General features: G+C 46.1%; 1 protein-coding gene across 3 annotated transcripts in view; it reads right to left on the bottom strand.

Annotated features, from left to right (window-relative positions):
- The window catches only part of NMT2 (N-myristoyltransferase 2), a 49523-nt gene extending 27811 nt beyond the window's left edge, over window positions 1-21712 (bottom strand). For all 3 annotated transcript variants that reach the window (XM_006271984.4, XM_019497823.2, XM_006271982.4), the window contains exons 1-2: window positions 21570-21712; window positions 5906-6041 (exon numbers count right to left, since the gene is read on the bottom strand). In XM_006271984.4, coding sequence (XP_006272046.1) covers window positions 5906-6041; window positions 21570-21679 — 246 coding nt within the window. In that variant the 5' untranslated portion in view covers window positions 21680-21712. The remainder of the gene's footprint in view (window positions 1-5905; window positions 6042-21569) is intronic.
- Window positions 21713-23934: the final 2222 nt, after the last annotated feature.

Below are 23934 nucleotides of genomic sequence, written 5' to 3' on the forward strand. Positions count from 1 at the left end.
AAATAATCAGCAACACGCGCCACCACAACAACCTCTCTCTACCAGAGAAAAAGGCCATAGAATCTCTAAGATCTGACCACCAAATAGTAGTAAAACCAGCAGATAAAAGAGGAGCCACAGTCATCCTAAACCGTGAGGATTACATAAAGGAAGCCAACAGACAGCTCTCTGACACCACCTACTACAAAGAACTACAAGATCCTACTCCCCTTTTCACCAAAAAACACAACAATACCATCAAATCATTTCCAACAAGACTACAAGAAAAACTACAGACCTTGATCCCCCCGCTACCTAACTCGGGGACTTTTTACATGCTCCCTAAAATCCACCAACAAGGGAACCCTGGCAGACCTATCATATCCAACCACGGGACCCTAACTGAGGAAATATCAGGTTTCGTTGAATCAATCCTAAAACCGCTTGTCACCCACAGAGCAAGTTTTGTCCAAGACACTACAGACTTTCTACGGAAACTTAAAAACATAGACCACCTTCCCAGCAACACACTCCTAGACACCATGGACATTACCAGCCTATATACCAACATCCCACACCCGGATGGCATCCAAGCCTGCCTAAAATATCTACAGGAACAAGATTACAACCCAGAATACAGACCCAAAGATATTACTGAGCACTTCATCCTCACACACAACAGTTTCACCATTAATAATCAGCACTTCCTCCAAATGATGGGAACAGCTATGGGCACTAAAATGGCCCCACAGTATGCCAACCTTTTTATGAGCCACCTGGAAGAAGACTTCCTCAAGAACTGCACCATCAAACCCTTGCTGTACTTACGATATATCGATGACATCTTCATCATTTGGACTGAAAACCTGCAATCTCTGATTGAGTTCCATCAGAAATTCAACAGTCACCATCCCTCCATCTGATTTTCTTTAGAATACTCCAGCACCAACATCTCCTTTTTAGACACAATGATCAGTATCCAGAAGGGTAAAATATAGACCACAGTATACAAGAAACCCACAGACCAACATACATATCTGCACAGAACCAGCAATCACCCGAAACACACCAAAAAAGCTGTGATATACAGCCAAGCCCTCAGATACCACTGCATTTGTACTGAAGAGAACACCCGGGATTGCCACCTCACCAATCTTAAAAAGGCTTTCACCCAGCAAGGACACTCCTCCAGAGAGGTAGATCGCACGTTTGAAAGAGCCACCTGGATACCACGTGAAGAACTGCTGCAGTACAGAAGAAAAACGCTCACAAATCGCACACCACTGGTTATGACCTATCACCCATCCCTTGAACCTGTACGGAAAATCCTCAAAAAATTGCAACCCATATTAGAAAGAGACCCTATTCTTAAAAAGATCTTCCCAGAGCCACCCATCCTAGCCTTCAGACAAGCACCAAACCGCACCAACCTCATCACCAGAAGCAAACTTCCTCAAGCCCAGAACACACCAAAAGGATCCAGACCGTGCCAGGACAAGAAATGCAAAACCTGCCAACACATCTCCACCACCCCCACTATTACTACACCCCACAACAGAGCCATCAGCATCCCAGGATCTTACAGCTGCACCTCCAGAAATGTAATATACCTCATCCAATGCACCAAATGCCCTGATGGAAGATATGTAGGAGAGACCAAACAACAACTGTGCACCAGAATGAACGCACACTGGAAATCCATCAAAGACAGAAACACCCAATTACCGGTGGGGGCACATTTCTCACAGGAGGGCCACTCTCTCTCCAATCTCTCAGTCCTGATCCTCAAGGGAAACTTACACAACACTTCCCAGAGACGAGCCTATGAGCTCCATTTCATCAACCTGCTGGATACTAGAGATCAGGGACTAAACATAGACATTGGATTTTTGATACATTATAATCTGCCTGACAACTGACTCCCCAGCCCAGCCCCTGGCATCTTTACTTTTCATTCCATCCAGGAAGAGCACACACCAACTGCTGCAGCGTCCTTAGCCTAACGAAGGGTTTTTGAACCCGAAAGCTTGCTTAATAACTATTCTCCAACCATTTGGGTTGGTCTAATAAAAGATATCAAATTCACCCAAGGAACCTTGTCTGCCTATGTCCTTAGACCAACACGGCTACAACCCAAACCCCTAGTACAGTGTATAACACTCAAGAATCACAAATTAAGTAGAAATAAATATTTTCTAAAACAAGCAAATACAATTAATACTAGTCAATGCTCAACAGTCCAATATAGCTCAGAAAATCTAGACAGAAGACCTCTATCTGTTTTTATCTTTGTGTATGGGAACAGAGTTGGTGAACAGAGAGGGAAATGAACTAGAGAATGTATGCCTAATGTCGAACCAGGAAAAAGGAAAGAGAGGGGTACAAACAAACATGAAGCAAAAAACATTTCCATTAATTACCCAGAGCACAGGAGAGGAGCTTTTTACTAGCGTCTCATGTACTATATTAAATAAAACAAGGACAATTTCAGACTGTGAAATTATGCTAGAAAAGTAGAGAGCCTATGACATTATGATAACTGTGACACTATAAGGTGCCCTGCACAAGTAAAAAGCAATAAAGACTTATGTCTATCACACCTGCAACACAGCAGGCTCATGTAGCCAGGAACTGAGGCCCACTCTGTGAGGAACTGCAGGTACAAAAATGAAAGGTGCTAGTTATTCTTCAACCTTATGAACTTTTAAAAGAAACTGAGGGCATTCATTGGCAATTTAATAATCCACCTAGCTTGCTAGCATTTTATAAGTTAAATATCATTCTTGATAAAAAGTCAATTACTCATATTTCCTGGTCAGTGTGCATAGAGATTAACAGTGCTATGGGCATGAAGCAGTTTATGAACCATAGTGCTACAGGCATCCAGGCCTAGCATCTAGCTATTTTGATTACTTAATAATTTTCTGGAGACATAACCCTAGGTGTGTGACCAAGTACTTTCCAACACACTACAAGCTGACTATGAAGATAATTCTTTTCCTCCTTTTATTCATTAAAATTTTGGCTAATGAATTCTGACCCACCAACTACAGTTTCTGTGAGACAACTAATAATCCTTATTTAACAATCCAATTACTTCCCCTGTTAAGACTTTATTACAACATCTTAAATCTCTCAGTTAATTTTGTGGGAGAGAAGGCACAAAGCAATTTCTGCTCAGCTGATGTTTTACAAAAATTTTGTAAGCACCATCATGTATTTAAAATAGTTGAAGAGAAGGCCCTTCGGAAAAAGTAAATGAAACAGGAATAAAATAAGGCAGCTTCATGTTAATGCAATCAGATGCCATTAAATATCAAAAAAATAACTAATAGTCAAACTTCAATTTGGTTTATTTCAGAAGGGTATAAAAAAAAAAATCTAGCATCCTTGTTACTGACTTCACTCAAACCAACTGAATCTCAAACTAGGTGTTGTTTATTTGGAAACTATTCTTTCCATACTAGAGACTCATGCCAGCCAACCCAATCATACCAGACAATCTATTTACTGTGGCACAATCAATGGCCCATGTACTTTCACATGGGCATACTGCAAAATTAGCTCCTTGGAGTAAGACTTTTAAGTTAGGAGAAAAGGACTGGAAGGAGCCCCCTGGGCTACTAATTTCAGTCCCTCTGGACAGTTATTCATCCAAGGAATCCCTCAAATCACCACTTCAAACCCTCATTCACAACTACAAGGCACAGTACCTGAAGAACCAAAAACACCATAGCTAGGACCCTGAGAAAATCATGATTTTGCAGACCATGAAATTCACCCTACGCCGCAATTTTTAAGGGTCGCAAGCATAGGCAGTGGAAGGCCAGGGCTAACAGGGTTTAGCCCCCTCAAATACGGGGCAGGGCTGAGGGCCACAGGGCAGCCTGGGCATGGACTCTGGGAAGCTGCAGCGGGGGGAGTGGCGTACATAGACAGACATGGAGCCTGTACACAGCCAGGATTGCCGCAAGATGGTATGTGGAGCACTGCCCACCACAACAGGCAAGTCGGAGAAGGGAAAGGGGAAGGAAAGGGACGTGGTGAGGGGAGATTGAGGCCCCCAAAGTGAGGGAGGGAGTGGGGAAGGGCAGAGACTAGAATGAGTGGGGCCCCGGGGTGGGTGGTGGGATGCTTGGAGCCCGGGCGGCTCATCCAAGGGCGTGGGGGGCTCCCAGCACTGCACACACCCTGGGAGACACCTGGGGGGCATGTGCCCCCCAGATTTGTGCACGGGGCGGAAGCAGGCTGCCTGCTGGGCTCTGCACCCTGCTGCTGCTGCCCTGGGAGATGGCTCTGGGAGATGATGGCAGCAGGCACATGGCGTTGCGTGCTGCAGTGATCTTAAGGGATAAGTAAGGAGCTTCCATGTTTTCTTAGTACCAGCAGGAGCTTTAGTACATCCCCAGTCAGAGACATCTAGCTTTACTTACAGCCAACACCTAGTGCCTCAGAGGTAAAGAGGTAAATCACCTGAATTCTTGTGATAAAAGTCATTTTTCAAGTCACAAGCCATCTTTCTCCCAGTTTTCTTGAAAAAAGGTAGTCAAACAGAAGTCTACAGAACAAACGTAGCCCACAGCCAGCATTACACTTTTCAAAGGCTGTACCTCCCATCATATGACAGTACCTCCCATCATATGACAGTCCACTTTGATTTACAGTGGAGGCCTTTCAGGTGACAAGACTAAAGAGAAAACAGAGGGCAGATCTACAGTATTCACAAACCACAGCCCCCTATTAAAGAGGGCAGATTAAACTGTTTGCATTTTATGACAACTAGGTTTGGACATTAAGGCTATCTACAGCCTTTTTTCCCCAAATGAAAGTTTTATTTTGGAAGCAAAGTGGATGTCCACGATATAAAATTTTCCTATTGGAGTGCTCTGCCCCTGACCCGACCACCAACCCCCAACAAAATGGCAGAAGAAGTTACCATAAACAGATCTGAGGGTTACCATACGTCCAGGTTTTCCAGGACATGTCCTCTTTTTTGGCCCCCTGTCCTCCTGTCCAGGCAGGTTTTTAAAATGCAAGCAAATGTCTAGGTTTTTGCTCTGCCTCTAGCTTTTCCCCCTACTGCCAGCTTGGCTGCCTGGGGCAGTGGGGAAGGTGATTAGCTGTCGGGGGATTGCACATGGGCCCTGACAGCTGCTTGCAAGTAAAAGAAAGAGAGAGACAGAGAGAGAGTGTGCGCGCATGAACGGCATGTGCAGCAGGGCTGGGGGGAGCAGGGAGCTGCAGGTTGCGAGGAAGGGCCACCAGCAGGGCTGGGGGTACAGTCGGTCAGAAGTGAGAGGCAGCAGCAGGGCTGGGGGGGGCTGTGGCTTAGAAGTGAGGGACAGATACAGGGCATGTCACTGCCCCCCTCAACAATCATATACCCCTTCCCCTCTCCCCTGCCACACCTCCGCCACTCCAGGTGTCCTCTTTTTTGATACTGGAAATATGGTAACCCTATCTGATTTAAAGTGAAGTAGCCACAAACAGATCTGCTTTAAAATGAACTTATTCCACTGCTACTGAAATCCACTACTGTACAATCTTGCCATTCAGATAATTGATTTTACAACAGAGCACTTTGGAATTTATCAAACACAAAATATTCTAAAGAAACATTACAACTACAGTTTACAATTCTCTGCTACAAGGCCACCAACAGCCTGACTACTAACTGACTGAAAGAAACACCACCTCCGCCTTCCACAGAACACATCATCTTGGTAATTACCAGGATACCACAGACAGCTTGATAAAGACTGCAAACTACTGTGCTTACCTTCTGACATAGTTATGTATCCTTTTGTCTGTCATAAAAGGACAATAGCCTCTACTGCACATGCCTAATTCAGCTGGGTGGTAAGGGAATACTACCCACTCGTTTGCACAGGAAACCACAGAAGTTAAAATAAAATAAGGCTCTTACTTTTGAAGGCTGTTGAATTTTAATCTCCTGGGAGTCAGAAGCAGAATCTGATTTGGTGCCGCCGGAGTTTGGTTTCTCCTTTTTTCTTTTCTGTTTCTTTTTCTTCTTCTTAGCTCCCAAATCCCCTCCAGGACTTCTGTCAAGAAAAATTCAGAAGAAGTAAAATGATTAAAACCAATACCACAAAGCCTGAAATACATGAAAGTTAAATTTAGAAAAACACCATCCCTACGTATGAAAAACTAACAGCAGTTAACTGTGTAAGGGGAAAGAAAAGGGAAGAGAAAGCAATATCTTATAGAAAGGTTATCTATGTTAGCTCATGCTTGTTCCAGACATCCAGTACCCCAGTTTATAGGGTATCTGGGCACTCTTAAATAGTCAATTCCATTCTAAAGGCTTTTTTTATTTAGCAAAAACATGAAACGACTATTTCAACATACCGGTGCACAGCAGAAGTTTCAATGTCCTGTTGACCATTTAATTAGCGGGAACATTCCACAGAAAGACATAAGGGACTTTAGTAAGGAAGAAAATGTGACCATAATGCACAAAAGTAAAAACTTGTCTTACGTCCGTAAAAGTGATTATTTAATTTTCAGAATGTAGTTCTGAGCCAAAGCTAAATACCATCACCCCTTACTCATAAAGGCCAGTTGACAGTTCTGATACTTCCAGCTAAGAATAATGGCTGGAATTTTCTAATGTTCCTAAGGGAATTAAAAGCACAGGTTCTTCTGAAAGTCAGTGGGACTTGTCTTACTAAATGGCAGAGGTGCTTTTGAAAGTCTTCCATATGTCCTCAGAAGCTCCTGACACCTACCAATAGCCAAGCAGGTACTTCATAGATTTCATAGACATTAGGGCTGGAAGGGACCTCGGAAGATCATCGAGTCCAGCCCCCCGCCCAAAGGGCAGGAAGTCAGCTGGGGTCATAGGATCCCAGCAAGATAAGCATCCAGTTTCATCTTGAAGGTGTTCAATGAAGGCGCTTGAACGACCACCGGTGGCAGGCTGTTTCAGACCTTGGGGGCTCGGACAGTAAAGAAATTCTTCCTTATGTCCAGCCTGAAACGATCTTGTAGTAGTTTGTGACCATTCGACGTCGTCATCCCTTGGGGCGCTCTGGTGAACAAACGTTCCCCCAGATACTGGTGGTCACCCCTGATAAACTTGTAGGTGGCCATCAGATCACCCCTGAGCCTGAGCTTTTCCAGGCTAAAGAGCCCCAGGGCTCTCAGCCTGTCATCGTAGGGTCTGCTTCCCTGACCTCTGATCATGCGCGTGGCTCTTCTCTGGACTCTCTCAAGCTTCTCCACATCCTTTTTGAATTGTGGAGCCCAAAACTGGACGCAGTACTCCAACTGCGGCCTCACTAAGGCCGAGTACAGGGGGAGAATGACGTCCCGGGATTTGCTTGAGAAGCATCTATGGATGCAAGCCAGCGTTTTGGTCACTTTACTAGCCGCAGCATCGCATTGCAGGCTCATGTTCATCTTGTGGTCAATGATGACCCCCAAGTCTCTTTCTTCCATAGTGCTAGCCAACATAGCACTGCCGAGCCTATAAGGATGCTGCAGGTTTTTTTTCCCCCCAAGGTGGAGAACCTTGCATTTATCGGCGTTGAACACCATCAGATTCTCGTCCGCCCACTTGCTGAGCCTGTCCAGGTCAGCCTGGATCATCCGCCCGTCTTCTGGTGTGGATGCTTTGCCCCAAAGTTTGGTGTCATCTGCGAACTTGGCCAGTCCGCTTCTGACTCCAGTGTCCACATCATTAATGAAGATGTTGAACAGTATGGGTCCAAGGACAGACCCCTGGGGGACCCCACTGGTCACCGGACACCACTATGAGTGACTTCCATCAATTACTTCCATCAATTACTTCCACTCAGGCTCACCTTTTCAAGGACAACAGGACCAGGGAAAAATCCCATCAGAAAACATTCTACATAATTTTTTTAGGGATCTTTGTTTCCAACTTGAATAATGATAGACAGGCAGATTTAGATATTTATTGTTCAGATCTCACCAAGGACTGATGGGCAAAGTATCCAAATAGTCAGTTATTAAATAAGTGCTACTACTGTATGAGATTTAAAGGAAAAACCATACAAAGCTCCCTATCTGCATCCTGTTCTTGCAGAATTCAACACGTTTTGGCTGATATCAGTATGAGCCCTTTTCTCTTTAAAGGGGACAATCAATTAACAAATAATCAAATGCTACAGCAGACACAATATATCACAGCAAATCACTGGATGGCAGCGGCAGTCTTAACAATTTTTGAAAGTTAACAGCAGCAAAAAAACAAGTGCATACGATTGGTCCTACAACCGATACAAGAAACTTTTGCCCAATTCAAAGAAAACAAGAAAAACTTCTTTAAGTCATAGCAAGAAACAGCTTTGATTGTGTGTGACATTGGCAAGCACATAAGAGAGATTACTTGTTTTTTTTCTGCCAAACTCTAGTCATGGGAACAAGTGGATTAACATATTGGGTTGCAACCATCATGCATCCTTACGAAAAGTACGTCTGTAAAATCCATGCTTTCCTAGGGACCACTCTGACTAAAGGTCAGAGTGCCCAGTATTGGCAACCCTCTCACTTGTCAATGCTTAAAAAAAAAAAAAATAAGAAAAAAAAAAATCACTAGAGCCTAAGAAAACTCTCAAACGCCCACCTTACAAGCTGAAAGCCTGCTTTTAGACAAGTTTCAACCACCCACTGTAAACACTCATTTGTATAGTAATGTCATTGTTTTCTAATTGACCCTTGAATGAAAGACCAATCCTGAGAAGTGCTGAACATCTGCATCAGAACTTCAAATTAAATTGCAAGAGGAGAATAAGGGACTTCAGAGCGGTGCTCACCAGCTTTAGGGACTGGGTCCCAATAGCTCTCTCACAGGTTAGAGAACCCAAACAAAGGAGGGGGGCGGGCAGTGCAGTTTACATAGTTGGATTTTTTTTTTCTTGGATCTTTGCAAAAGCAAGCATTTGAGACCAAATTGACTATACAGAATTTTCAGTTCTTAAAGGGTTCTTATGCTTGACAGCAGTTTATACAATTCTTCTTACAACAGTATCTAGATTCGGGCTGTCCAACTTCATCACAGCTGGGGGCTGTATGCCATGTAGGTGGCACACCGTGGAGGGCGGACCCCTAGGATGGGATTCTGCCCCTTGCTGTGCTAGGGGCATGAATTTCCCCCACCTTCTGGGCAGCATCACAGCAACATACAACCCCTCACCTCCCTGGGCAGTGCCAGCAATGCACACACCCACACTCCCTGCTATTCAGGCAACAGAAAGAGAGACAACTGTCAGGGTGGCCCATGAACTGCCAGCTTGACCAGCCTGACCTAGATTATCTGAAGATATAGAGAATCCTACTTCAATTATTTAGTTGACCTGCATGCTAAATTGCTAGACTATGTACACTTTGACTAAAACAGTCCCAAAGTTCTGCACTGAGGTTACAGCTATGAGCCAGCTGGAACATGGGCAAGCAGAATTAGCTTTTCCAGAATTTCACAATGTCTGGAAAAAATAAAAATGTTGGGTACCTCACACCAAACAAAATTCAGAGCTAATTTTCTATATTATTTACGCTAAGGAAAATATCTAACTAAATTTTGCTGCAAAGATTGAAACACAAAAAGGAAGCTTATAAGAAGCGGAAACTTGGACAAATAACTAGGGGAGAATATAAGAGCATTGCTCAGGCATGCAGGGATTAAGTCAGGAAGGCCAAAGTGCAACTGGAGTTGCAGTTAGCAAGGGATGTGAAGGGTAACAAGAAGGGTTTCTACAAGTATGTCAGTAGCAAGAGGAGGATCAGGGAAAGTGTGGGTCCCTTACTGAATGGGGGAGGCAACCTTGTGACAGAGAATGCAGAAAAGGCTGAAGAGCTCAGTGCCTTTTCTGCCTCACTCTTCACAGGCAAGGTCAGCTCCCAGACTATTGCACCAGGCAGAACAGTTTGGGGAGGAGGTGAGCAGCACTCAGTAGTGAAAGAAAAGGTTAGGGACTACTTAGAAAAGCTGGATGTGTACAAGTCCATGGGGCTGGACAGGATGCACCCAAGGGTGCTGAGGGAGTTGGCTGATGTGATTGCAGAGCCATTGAACCATCATCTTTGAAAGTTTGTGGTGATCAGGAGAGGTCCTGGATCGTTGGAAAAGGGCAAACATCATGCTCATAATTGAGAAAGGGAAAAAGGAGGATCCAGGTAACTACTGACCAGTCAGCCTCACCTCAGTCCCTGGAAAAACCATGGACCAGATCCTCAAGGAATCCATTTCTAAGCACTTGGGGAGAAAAAGGTGATCAGGGCAATCAGCATGGAATCACCAAGGCATGCTGGACCAACTTGATTGCTTTCTATGATGAGATGACTGGCTCTGTGGATGTGAGGAGACCAGTGGATGTGGCGTGCCTTGATTTTAACAAGGCTTTTGATACAGTCTCCCACAATATTCTTGCAGGCAACCTAAGGAAGTATGGGTTGGATGAACAGACTGTATGGTGGATAGAAAACTGGCTGGAGTACTGGGCTCAGAGAGTAGTAATCAAAGCCTCGATGTCTATTTGGCAGCCAATATCAAGTGGAGCACCCCAGGGGTCAGTCCTGGGGCTGGTTTTATTCAATGTCTTCATCAACGAACTGGAAGATAGCACAGAGTTCACCCTCAGCAAGTCTGCAGATGACATCAAGCTGGGGGGAGCAGTAGATATGCTGGAGGGTAGGGCTATGGTTCAGAGTGATCTAGACAAATTGGAGGATTGGGCCAAAAGAAACGTCACAAGGTTCAACAAGGACAAGTGCAAAGTCCTTAGGACAGAACAATCCCATTCACTGGTACAGGCTGGAGGCTGAATGGCTGGGCAGCAGCTCTGCAGAAAATAATCTGGGGGTTATAGTGGACAATAAGTTGAATATGAGCCAGCAGTGCGCCCTAGTTGCCAAGAAGGCTAACAGGATACTGGGCTGCATTGGTAGGTGTGTTGGCAGTAGGTCAAGGGAAGTGATATTAGGGGTGTGCGAGATGGGCCGTATTCGATTTGGATTTGAATTTGGCCTGAATCAGGGACAGTGATTAGATTCCTTGATTCAGATCGCTGTCCCCAATTTGATTCGGCCGAATCCAAATCTAAAGATTCGGTGCTGATTCAGAGAATCGGCGATTCATAGATTCTAGAGTCAGAAGGGACCGCAATAGATCATCGAGTCCGACCCCCTGCATAGGCAGGAAAGAGTGCTGGGTCTAGATGACCCCAGCTAGATGCCTATCTAACCTCCTCTTGAAGACCCCCAGGGTAGGGGAGAGCACCACCTCCCTTGGGAGCCCATTCCAGACTTTGGCCACTCTGTGAAGAAGTTCCTCCTAATGTCCAGTCTAAATCTGCTCTCTGCTAACTTGTGGCCATTATTTCTTGTAACGCCCGGGGGCGCCTTGGTGAATAAAACCTCACCAATTCCTTTCTGTGCCCCCGTGATGAACTTATAGGCAGCCACAAGGTCACCTCTCAACCTTCTCTTGCGAAGGCTGAAGAGGTCCAGGTGCCCCAGTCTCTCCTCATAGGGCTTGGCCTGCAAGCCCTTAACCAGATGAGTGGCCCTTCTCTGGACCTTCTCCAGGTTATCCACATCTCTTTTGAAGTGTGGTGCCCAAAATTGAACGCAGTATTCCATCTGTGGTCTAACCAGCACCTGATAGAGGGGAAGTATCACCTCCTTGGATCTGTTCGTCACGCATCTGCTGATGCACGATAAAGTGCCATTAGCTTTTCTGATGGCTTTGTCACACTGACGACTCATGTTCACTTTCCGCTTCTGTGCCACCCAGCAGGTCATTTCCTAGGCAGTAGGTATACTGGACATTTTTCCTCCCTAGGTGCAGCACTTTGCATTTCTCCTTATTGAATTGCATTCTGTTGTTTTCTGCCCATTTGTCCAACCTGTCCAGGTCTGCTTGTAGTTGTTCCCTGCCCTCCGGTGTGTCCACTTCTCCCCACAGTTTTGTGTCATCCGCAAACTTGGACAGAGTATATACTTCACTCCCTCATCCAAGTCACTGACGAAGACATTGAAGAGTATCGGTCCAAGGACCGAGCCCTGCGGGACCCCACTGCCCACACCCTTCCAGGTCGATATCGACCCATCCACTAGGACTCTCTGAGTGCAACCCTCTAGCTAATTTGCCACCCACCGGACTGTGTAGTCATCCAAGTCATAGCCTCTTAACTTCTATACCAGTATAGTGTGGGATACCGTATCGAAGGCCTTCCTAAAGTCTAAGTAAATGACGTCAACCCCTACTCCTGCATCCAGGCGTTTTGTAACCTGGTCATAAAGAGAGACAAGATTAGTCAGGCATGATCTACCTGCTACGAACCCATGCTGGTTTCCCCTCAGCATAATTGGTCCTGCCGGGCTCTCGCAAATGTGAGCCTTGATAATTTTTTCGAGGACTTTGCCAAGGATGGAGGTGAGACTGACTGGCCTATAGTTACCTGGGTCCACCTTTCTCTCCTTCTTGAAAATGGGGACCACATTGGCCCTTTTCCAGTCCTCCGGGACCTGGCCTGTGCGCCACGAGTGTTCAAATATTCCCGCCAGTGGCTGTGCAATGACATCAGCCAGTGCCTTCAGCACCCTCGGATGGAGCTCATCCGGGCCTGCCGACTTAAACGCATCCAGTTCCTCCAAGTGACTCTGCACCACTTCAGGGTCTACGCATGATAGTCTGGCGCCCTGCTGCTGCCTCTCTGCAATCCCAGTGAGAGCCTTGTCTTGCCCCTCACTTAGGAACACTGAGGCAAGAACTCATTGAGGAGTTCAGCCTTGTCCCCCCTGTCACCAATTGCTTCTGCACATTTAGTAGGCGTCCTATTCCACCCTGGGCCTTCCTTTTACTCCCTATATAGCTGAAAAACAATTTCTTGTTATCCTTAACTTGGGATGCCATCCTCAGCTCCATGGTAGCTTTGGCCCGTCTAACTGACTCCCTACAAGCACGAGCAGAGGAGGTATACTCCTCTTTGGTAATCTCTCCCTGTTTCCACTTTTTATACGCTCCCCTTTTAGCCTGTAGGCTGCTCTGGATTTCTCTGGTCAGCCAGGGAAGCTTTCTGGCCCCTTTCCCTCTTTTTCCTCGCATCGGGATCGTCTCCCTTTGTGCCCGAAGGATCATTTCCTTAAGGCACAGCCACCCTTCCTGGGCTCCCATCTCTTCAAAACTCCTACTCTGCAGTGCGTTCTTGACTAATCGCCTGAGTTCATTGATTCAGCCATAGACACAGCTTTAAATGCTTTTTCTACCTACCTCAAGGTACCAGGCGCAGTTCGTGAACGCTGTGATGGTGGGGCGGATGGAGCGTCCCACAGGAGTGTGGGGGGCCCTCCTGCATGCTCAGTGGACTTCCAGTCCACTTCTGGGTCCGCCAGGGAGACCCCCCACAGCGATCGGCCACAGGGGAACTCCAGGTGCCCCCAGACCCAGGAGGCACCAGCCAAGCTAGGGGGAGGGTGCTGGAGGGTCCTCCCGCACGCTCCCTGGCAGACCCAGCAGCAGACCGGAAGTGCTTCTGCTCCACTCCCGGGTCTGCTGCCGAGCATGCTGGGAAGCCTGCCGCGCTCCTGTGGAACACTCCACCCGCCTCAGCATCTCAGCATTCACAAGACACTTGCTACCTTGAGGCACGTAGAAAAAACATTTAAAGCTGTGTCTGTATCCGAATTGCCAAATCTTTCTGAATCTCTCCAAATTGATTCGGAGGGTTCCGATTCGATTCAGAGAGATTAAAGGGTCTCTTGATTCGATTTGGATTCAAAGATTCAGCCGCTGAATTTCCACAGAATCAAATCAGGGACTGAAGCTTCGCACAGCCCTAGTGATTATTCCCCGCTATTCAGCACTGGTGAGGTCACATCTAGAGTACTGTGTCCAGTTTTGGCCCCCCCCCGCTACAGAAAGGATGTGGGCAAATTGGAGAGAGTCCCGCGGAGGGTGATGAAAATGGTGAGGGGGCTGGGGAACATGACTTATGAGGAAAGACTGAGGGAACTGGGCTTATTTAGTCTAGGAAGAGAAGACGGAGATGATTTAATAGCAACCTTCAACTACCTGAAGGGTGGTTCCAAAGAGGATGGAGGTAAGACTGTTGTGTGATGGCAGATAACAGAACAAGGGGCAATGGTTTCAAGCTGCAGCAAGGTAGTTTAGGTTAGATATTAGGAAGAACTTTCTCTCTAGGAGAATAGTAAAACACTGGAACAGGTTACCCAGAGAGGTGGTAGAAGCTCCATCCTTGGAGGTTTCCAAAACCTGGCTAGACAAGTCTTTGGCTGGGATGATCTGGTTAGGGATGGTCCTGCCTTGAGCAAGGGGTTAGACTGGATGACCTCCTGACGTTGCTTCAAACCCTAACTTTCTATGTTTCTGTCTCCGGCTTGTTTAATCTCTGTACTTAGCTCTAAGGGCAGCGTTTACCTCAAACATAGCTCCACTGTTAGTGAAAAGAAATGCTGCTCTTAGAACATGACCTATGCCATATGTCACAGTGAACTCAGTTTTGAAATAAAGCGGGTAAAACACACACATCTTTCAATGGGAACTGGCTCCATTTACATTCCACTAGAATTTTGCTCTTTGAGATCACTAGGTCAGTGTTTTATTTGGTTTAGTTAAGTAATGAAATAACAGCACATCTAAAATGTATGTTTAGCAGTAACAGAGAGAAAACTGAACTTTGCCAAGCCTTACTAACAGTTAAACTGTGCTTTTCGCAGGACACATTTACTTTGTTCTTTGGCCAGCTGAAGGTTTTTTGGAATCCCCTCCTCCCCACCTCTATAAACACAGTCATCCTATAGGGAAAGCTAAATAGCTGAGAAAAGTATTCAAAAATCTGGTGCAGAGCATACCCATGTTTTAAAAACTACTGCAAATTTTGTCTAGCATTCCAGCTGAGAGAAAAATATAGATGAGAAACAGTAAAACTGGTAACAACCTTGTTGCTTGAATATCTTCCCGCACTCCTCCTCCCGTTGCTAAAATAGACCTCTTCCAAAACCCAGTTTTAGTTCCCAACCTTCACTTTTAGAACTTTTACAAAGCTTGTTACAAAAGAAATATTCATATCTTTTGCCTGACAGGGTGTGCAGCAAACGTGAATGACTGCCTGAACACTCTCTACACGATCTGCTACTTAATCAGTCTTTCATTCCTGTTACAATCCACAAAATACAAAATATTTTTAAAAGACAGATCCATTTGTTTGTTCTTCATTTCTCTTCAGGCATGTTTGCAGTAGACAAAACTAGCACTGATCAGGAACTCAACTGGCTGTGGAGAATTGTCTAACACAATTAGAAACACTGACTGTGCAGAGCCAAAGGCAAAGCAATAAAAGCAAGCCTCCACCTTCAACATTTTAGCTCGCCTCACATTACTGAAAGAACGGGCAGTTTAAAATAGGAGTCAGTGGGGCAAAAGTGTGGGGGTGGGGGCAGAAAAAGAGGAAGGGGCTAAACATAAAGGATATTCAGAATAGCAGGATTCAGCTCTTCAATTAAAAAAAAAAACAAAAAATGTGTTTCCTTCTGTGTTCTGCACTGATTTAGAATTCTGGATTTTCCCATTTCAATTCAGTATGCACACATATTAACCCCAAGCACTATGGCTCGTTTTCACTAGTACAATCACAGAAATTTGAAAACCTTGGTTTCTGCCTTCCATAAAAAATGGTCTTCAAGTACTTGTTTGCACCAAAAGCTACACCAATTTAATTAAGTCAATATAGCTGAGATGATACAACTGTATGAACATTGTTATGCTGGTGTAAAGTGTTCTTCTATGTGGGAAGACGAATAAGCAATGCCAATAAGGCTACATCTACACTACAGACGTCTCAGAATTTCTTTAGCATCTGTTTCTGATATAGCTGCATCAGAAGTCCCTAGAATAGATAGTTATATTGACAAATCTGAACTTTTAGCTGTATGTCTTTTTTGCACGTGGGAAGTGGTTTTACTACTCTGGTATAAAAAGCAATGTTGCTGATATAGTGATGTCCACACTAGGAATTCTTTGCCAATAATATGCTATATTAATATTCCTATACCACATAGTGCCTTTAGCATAGATGTGATTAAGGCACTTTTAACTGAATCCTAAGTGACAGTGACAGTTATAGTAGCAATATAACTATAACAGTAGAAGCAAAGACGCCACTCATAACCAAAAATAATTTACTAGAGCAAAAAGTGGTATGTACACAAAGCCTCAGTTGAGAGGCAGTCAAGAGATCTGGTCATGCTGCAAAATAGATTATTTTTGCCACAAAACCAGGCTGCAAATGTGACCCTGAGTGTCATTCAGGCCCATTTTTTTGTCCACTTGTCTGAAACAGTTACAAATTAAAGTCTGATTCGACCCATGCACACCTTTCTATTTGTGCACACACATCTGGTATTTTGCATGAATGCGGAAAAGTGCGTGCACATTTCTAAAAACCTTAGCATCTCCAAGGTTCCATATGTTTATCTGAGAGATAAAGATATTTTATTTTCCTTATAGGAGAGAACTCAGAAGCTCAATTTGGGAAACTTTGGGCAAAACTTTCATATTATCAGATAGAGATGCATGGAGAAGTGTAAACAATTGTGTATGATTCCACAACCAGGGAATTGCTGTTTTTCCCCCTGTGTATCAAGTGGAGTGAAAACATCTCAGCCTCATTCCCAGTGAATACTCTTCATTGTTATTTTAACTATATAGCTAGATATTGAATATCACTCTGACAAAAGCAGCTCTTGTAACCACCTACATGGGTATTAAATTCATTATCACCTGATAAAGTTAAAATTTTTCTCTATTTCCCAAACGACCATAATCTTCACATGTTCAAGGGAATTTGGGATGCAAAAGCCAGACTGTACAGCTCTTCCCAAACATGTATTGGCTGTTTCAAGTCACTGACTGAGGGAGGGGGGGGAACCACATTTGAGGGGCCTGTTAAAAATGATTTCTGCTATATAGGGCCAAATTCAAATTTGGTGTAAATGGGTGAGATTTTACTGAACTCAAAAATATATGTTGCTGACACTAGTTTATACTCGGTTCATAGTTCTTCTATATTTTGAAAATTCAGTCATATATTCTGGGATCTTCCTAATCTCCTATTAGACCATCATCCTTCCAAGGGAGAAACCACCAGCCAGAAAGTCTTGATAAAGTCCTTTAAATTTTACTGTCAACACAACTGTAGTTAGATATGCTAACACTTTTCAGCTAATATTTTATTTCCATAAATGGCAGTATTTGGAAATACATGCTTTATTGTTTAGTAATGAGCTTGTAAAATGAGAAATCAAACTTATTCAGCAGAACTTAATATTAACCAACTGTGTTTCTTCTGAGTCTCCCACTGTAGTCCTTATTTTTAAAATCTACTCCAGGAGTGAGACCTTGTATGCCACATTACAGACCAGAGCAGAACTCCAAGCTACAGATTTCTTTTAAAATAACAACAAACAAACAAAAACTCTTAGAAAAATCGAGTTTCATTTTTATAAAGCTGCGATTAAGCAGTTTTATATTTTAGTGTACTGCTACACTGCCCAGTATGAAATGGCTTACGAATCACTGAAGGGTTTGGGGTTTTTTTGCTTACAATCTTTCTGAATGTGAATATTGACTATTCCCTGTCTGTGCCTTTTCTATCATTGAATTCCAATGCAGAGAGTCATTGAGAATAGACTGAGAGGCCTTACAGAGCTAAGGTGAAGTGGGGGCGGGTTTAAATAAGCTGTGTATTTAAAAAACATTGGGTTAATTTATTTAAGCCTATTTTAAACTTACATATACTAATGAAGCTATTCTGTAAACAGTCTTTTAATATGAAGTGCAATAGAGTGCAGAAGAGTGCAGCTAACAGAAGCAACTGCAGAGATGGGGAGGCAAAGAAGAGTAGTGCATAGGAGCAGTAAAGTATTCAAGTCATGCAATGCATCCAGAAGATGTAACAGGACGTACCCAACACAGATGTTGAGAGCAATGATTATTTTATGCTACAGAATAACTACCCAGCTTTTTTGCCTTCCCAACCACCTTTAAAAAACCCACCCCCACTCTTTCTCTCCATACAGCGTCATGGTACTATTTGTGGTCAACCCTATATCATCCAATTTTAAATGTCAAGTTACAGTTTGAAGAAAAGTTACTTCATTTACATTGCACTTGTACCAAAGGATAAACAATACCAGGCCTTATATGTAAAATTAAATTCTAAACACAATATTAAATTCCAGCGACGCAAACACTTCAAAACTTTGATATAACCATACTTTTAAGCACCAAGCCTACTTGTAAATACTTTGTAGTAAATCCATGCAACTTGAAATGATCTGAATACTCAAAGCAACTTTTAAAGCTATTTCAATTTACACATACATACCTATATATCTATGTGTGTATGCATGATTATGCATGTGTATGGTTGTGTATACACACCCATGTGCACACGCTTTATAATGTGTGTGTATACACACCTATATACATGCATAATCATATATGTAGACACCCCCCCATATTAATCCAAATCCAAAATGACTGAATTGAAAATGATCCCCCAATAATTAAATTACATCCGTGGAAAATTATAAATTTATTATAATTTATTTTAAAATATTATAATTTCCCATGTACGGAGTCTAATTATTGGGGGGGGGCTGTCTTAAATTCATCCCTGTCACCACTCCAGCATGGAAACCAGACCCCCACCACTTGCCTCCCCTTATGCCTGTTCCCCAGCACCTGCTTCCCTTGCTGCCTGTCACCCACAGTGCCTGTCTCTTTCCACTGCCCACCCCCTGGTGACTTGTACCCCCTGCCACCTGCCCCCATTTACTCTGTATAGTGGCCTGGACTCCACCCTGGGGCAGAGGGCACACAGTGGCTGCAGCCCTGCCCTGGCCAGGCACCAGCTTCAGTGACAACTCTACTCCTGGTCAGAGGCAGTCAGCAGCTATGGCTCTGGCCTTGGGCCCAGGTAAAGGCTGGAGATGGAGCCACAGCAGCTCCCCTGCTGTTGCCTGGTCCTCCCAGCGCTCTCCTCTCACTCCCCTATGCACTTCGCCTGGGCCAGGCACCACAAGGTTGCCCCACTGCATGAGCCACCCCAAACCTGGTTGGGGCAGGCTGCATCTCCGGCTCTGGCTTATAGTCCAGTATTTGAGTCCAAGAGAAGGGGGTTTTTTTACCCCCATGTTGAATAGGGAAAGAAAACCTCATCTTGGATTGAGTAAATACAAGATATATTTTATTACAATACTGAAAAAATAATTTTACAGGGTATATTGACCTTTCCTGTCCTGGAAAATGCCAAAATGCCATTATAGCTTTTTGGGGGGAGGGGAAGTAGAAGGGAGGGGGCAGAGTTGGAGGAGAGGTTACAATATCTGATACTGCTTTTCAATGCACATTTTTGTTTCAATTTTTTACAACCTCAGTTTGCACGCCTCACTCAAAGGGTCTAACCAGTTGCAGATGACATGCCAATAGAAGCAAAGCACTAATTCATAATTTCGTATTAGGCTTTGTATATAACAAGCACTAAGAAATTAACATGGATGTAATCTAATTACGGGGGGGGGTCATCTTAAATTCAAATTCATTTAAAAGAGAAAAAGAAACTAATGATACCATTTACTGGAATGGAGTGATCAAACCGCTTATTCTGGTTAGAAATTATCCCACTTTCATCAGTTACTGATCATTCACTAAGGAAGCAATTTCCATGGAGAATTCATAATAATACTCAATAGATATGAGAGAGTACCATGGCCATATTATTTCTCTCTGAAAGACTAAAGATACCTTACTTAGCAAGAAACCAGCTTTAAGATATGAATCAGAATGTGTAATTCTCTGTATCCTTCCTGCTGCTAAAACATTGCTTTAGCACTTGCTGTAGCACTGAAAACTTAGTTACCTGGCTTGCAAGGCTGAATGGCTGAAGAGAGCTCAAGCAATGAAAAGCAGTAAAAAAAGAAATTGCAACGTGAACAAAACAAGAACAAACTCCAGACACCCTTCTTTCCTCAGACCTGATGTCGAACACTTCACATTCTAAAGCTTGTCTAAGTCTATCTTAACCAAGCAGTTGGTCTAATAAAAGATGATCACTTACAAATATCCTTGCCTCTCAGAGAACAATTATCACACTATTAATTCATCAGGCCTGGAGCATCAGAGTGGCTTGGCTGAGTGGTAATAAACAGTCACCCTGTATTCTCCGTGGAGTCATTACCCACGTTTAAAAAATATGAAATGCTGGAATTTTCAGAGGGGGCAAGTGGGATCAATGCCCCACACCTGCTCAACAGTTTCCTTCTCCCCTTGCTAACAGTGCTAGGAGTACGCTGAAGGAGTGACAAAGAAAATTCAAGTCAGTCTTCCTCAGTCTTTAAGATTGTTGACACCATATTTAAGGTGCAGAGCAGCTTGTTGCCAAGCAAACAAGCTGCAAAAAATATTTTACAAATCTTTCTCTGCCAATAATTCCCTACAGAAATACTCTGACCGAAACATGTAGAAAACTCCTACCGAAGGTATTTACGGAGCAGATCAAAACCCAACCTATTTCTATTTTAGGCCACTCCTGGTTACAACAACAAAGCATTTTCCCTCCTCGGCCAGCCTATTTCTAATCCTAGGGGTCAGAAGGTAAAATTCGAACGTAGTTAGCCCTTCAAAGCCGTTTTCCTGCGGTGTACCAACCCTGCACAGAAATCCGCGCGGGTTCCCTCGCGACCACTCAGGCCCATGAAAGCCCACAAGCGCCAGAGCCCATCGAAAGGGGTCACATATACGGACTCCTGCCCGGTTGATCCCACGGGCGAGCAAACTGCTTGTCTTTTTTTCTCAAGCGCTTGTAGACAAAGTCTAACCGGCAGCGCAAGGGGCTTCTCATTTTTTTTTTTTTAAGCAATTTGAGAACACGGAGGGTACTTTAGATACGCGCAAAAACACAGTGGTCAGCGCCCAGACAGCCCGGGTGTCAGCCGGGGGGAGATTTCCAGCAAGCCAAGCACAGGGCGGAGCGGGAAGGCCTGGACAAGGGGTCCGAGATTTGCCCCTCGGAGACCTGGCAGCAGAGGCTGGGCCAGGGCCCTGCCAGCAGCCGGCTGCTTTCAGGGGGCTTCGCAAGCAGCAGCGGCAGCGCCCGGCCCCTGCGGGCTGAGAGGACCCCGGCGGGCGGGTCTCAGCCGGCCGGAGGCAGCATCCCCGGAGGGGGCGGCCCGGGGCTGCGGCCGCGGATACGGGCTGGCCCGCACCTGAGCCGCCCCCGGCGCGGGAGGATGCGCGTCTCCAGCCCCGGGCGCGGCCCGCCGGCTTCGCACCCCGCAGCGCTGCACAAAGGCAGCGGCCGGGCCGGGCTGGGCCGGGCCGGGCCGGGCCGGGCAAGGAGAGGAGAGGAGAGGGGAGGGGAGAGGGTCGTCGTCCCCCCACCGCCGCCGCCCCCGCCCCAGGGAAGCCTCCGCACCAGGCCCCGGGCCGGCCCCGCGCTGCCGCCGGGCACTGGCGGGGCGGCCCCTGCTGCCCGCCCCGCCGCAGCGCGGGACCCGGCGCCTGGCGGGGCCGCGGGACCCACCCCTTGGCGTGCTCGGCCTCCTCCTCATTGTCGCCGTCGATGCCGCAGGTGTCCTGGTCGTCCAGCTCCAGGCTCTGCTGGCTGGCTGCAGACTCGCTGTCCTCCGCCATCACGGGGGAAGGAGGGAGGCGCGGGGGAGGGACCGCCAGCCTATGAAAGGAACCGGGGCGCGCAGGCACATGCAGCCCGGAGGAGCTCCCTCTAGCTGCTGTCCTCCCCGCCACCCCCCGCGCCGGGCCGGGCCCCCCTCAGGCGCAGCCACGGGGGAGCCTGCCCCCTTCCAGCCTAGCCTGCATCTCACCCCAGCGCCAGGCCGCAGCCGCCCAGCAGCACCAGGCATCGGGGTCCTCTGGGCACGCCTGGCACGGGCAGCCACGCTGAGTCTGACCGGACCAGCACCCCCCAGTGCCCGGGCCACCCGCCTGCTCAGGTGCGGCTCTGCGGGCAGCCATCTGGGCATGGGTGCCGCTGGCATGGCCTCCAGCCTCCAGAGAAGTGCCCCAGGCCCTGCTGGCACCGCATAGGGGACACATGCAGGTGCATGTGCACCCCTGAGATTGGTGGTGCACCCCCTGACACAGGGGGCCGCTGCTGACAGTCTGTGAGTGGTCGCTGACCAAGGGTTGGCACTTGCCACCCCCCGTGGCCAGCACCGCTGCGGCAGACCCTGCTTGGCCCATGCTTGCTGCCGACAACAGCGCGGCTGCCTGTGGGCAGCCCTTGCTTGCCACTGCCATGCCCCCCCAGCCTTGGGGGGCATGAGGCACTTACACCAGGCCCCTTCCTTTCTGTGCCTAGGCACAGCCAAGCAGTGACTGTGGCTCCCATATTTTGTCCTTCCCTTTAATAATAATTCCCCTTTCCCAAGCTGGCAGGTTGGCAAGCTGCTGTCCAAAGGACTGATGGGTGCTTCCCCATCCACTGTTTCCTGACTGGTTCTTGTCATCTTTCACAACTCTTGGTGCTCTTCTTAAAGCCCTAGAGCAGTGTTTCCCAACCAGCGTGCTGCGGCACAAGCGTGCCGTCAGAAATGAACAGGTGTGCCGTGGAATTTTGCCACGGCAATGAGCTACAAAAGTATGAAGAAGGGGAATGCCTTAACAGGTGTGCCGCAGAGCAAAATTATTAATGTAAGTCTGGAAAAGGTTGGGAAACACTGCCCTAGATCACTGTTTCCCAAACTTTTGATACCTGGGGCACACTTTTCCAGATTCAAATTGGCAGTGCACTATGCTCACCAGTTTGCAGGCCAGATCCAGTCCATGGGCCCAAACCCACCATGCAGTGCTGGCCTGGTTTGGGCCTATTTCTCCCACATGGGGCCAGCACAGCCAGGACCTGATCCAGCTGCACAGGGCCAAGCAAGACCAGCACAAGACCCAATCCAGTTGCATGAGGTCTGGCTGGGGCCCAATCCAGCCCATTTTTTGTGGCACATCCTTTAGGAATCACTGCCCTAGATCTTGAATGGATGTTAGCTTTTTAAGCTAGCAAGCAGGGCTTGCACAATAACAAACAGGTGGATATGGATTAATTCGGGGTGGAAATAGAAGGTGGTTTCTAACCATCAGTACAGTGAGAATCCTGGAACAGTCTGCCAATAAGAGTAGTGAGGGGCAAGAAACCCAACTTAATTTAAAATGTAGCTTGAGTAGTTTATGTGTATGAAAGGGATTATATGACATGGCTGGTTGTAATAGGTGGGGAACTAGACTTAGTGACCCAGGAGTTCCCTTCCAATCCTAAATTCCTATGTGACCACATGAGAACTTCAGACCTCATTTTTTAAGAGTATGTGTTTCTAGATCATTTGGTAGCAGACTGACACTTGAATGGAGCAAGTATACTCAAAAGGGGCAGAAAGTAATTTAAAAAGTCCTCACTATTAGTATGTTTTTAAATTTAATGATTTTAAAACCAACACCATATTTTTGGTGCTTGAGTATTCAAAAATTATGAGTTTGAATAATATCTTGAATACATCTTGAATAATATCTCCCGACCCTGACTCTGCCAGCCAGTCCCACAGTTCTTACTGCTACAGATTGCCCTTTCACCTCTTTTCTCCCCATCTCCTGTAAAGAAAAAGAGAAGGTGGTGAGAATTATAATAGTTCTAATGAGTCTTGAAATAATAAAGGAGTGGGCAATTATTTTGGGCAGAGGGCCGCTTACCCAGTTTTGGCAAGCTGTTGGCTGCATGGGTAGCCCCGCCCCTTGACAGGTGACCAATGTCCCAATGTCTTGGAACCAACGTCTCAGGGCCAGCACCAGTGGGGCCAAGAGCAGGGTGCCGGCTGGCTGTGGAGCCAGGCTGGGCTGCACCAGCAGGGAGAGGGGGGAGCTGGCCCGGCTCCATAGAGCCC

This window comes from Alligator mississippiensis, chromosome 5, assembly GCF_030867095.1.
Source record: "Alligator mississippiensis isolate rAllMis1 chromosome 5, rAllMis1, whole genome shotgun sequence".
Taxonomy (NCBI): domain Eukaryota; kingdom Metazoa; phylum Chordata; order Crocodylia; family Alligatoridae; genus Alligator; species Alligator mississippiensis.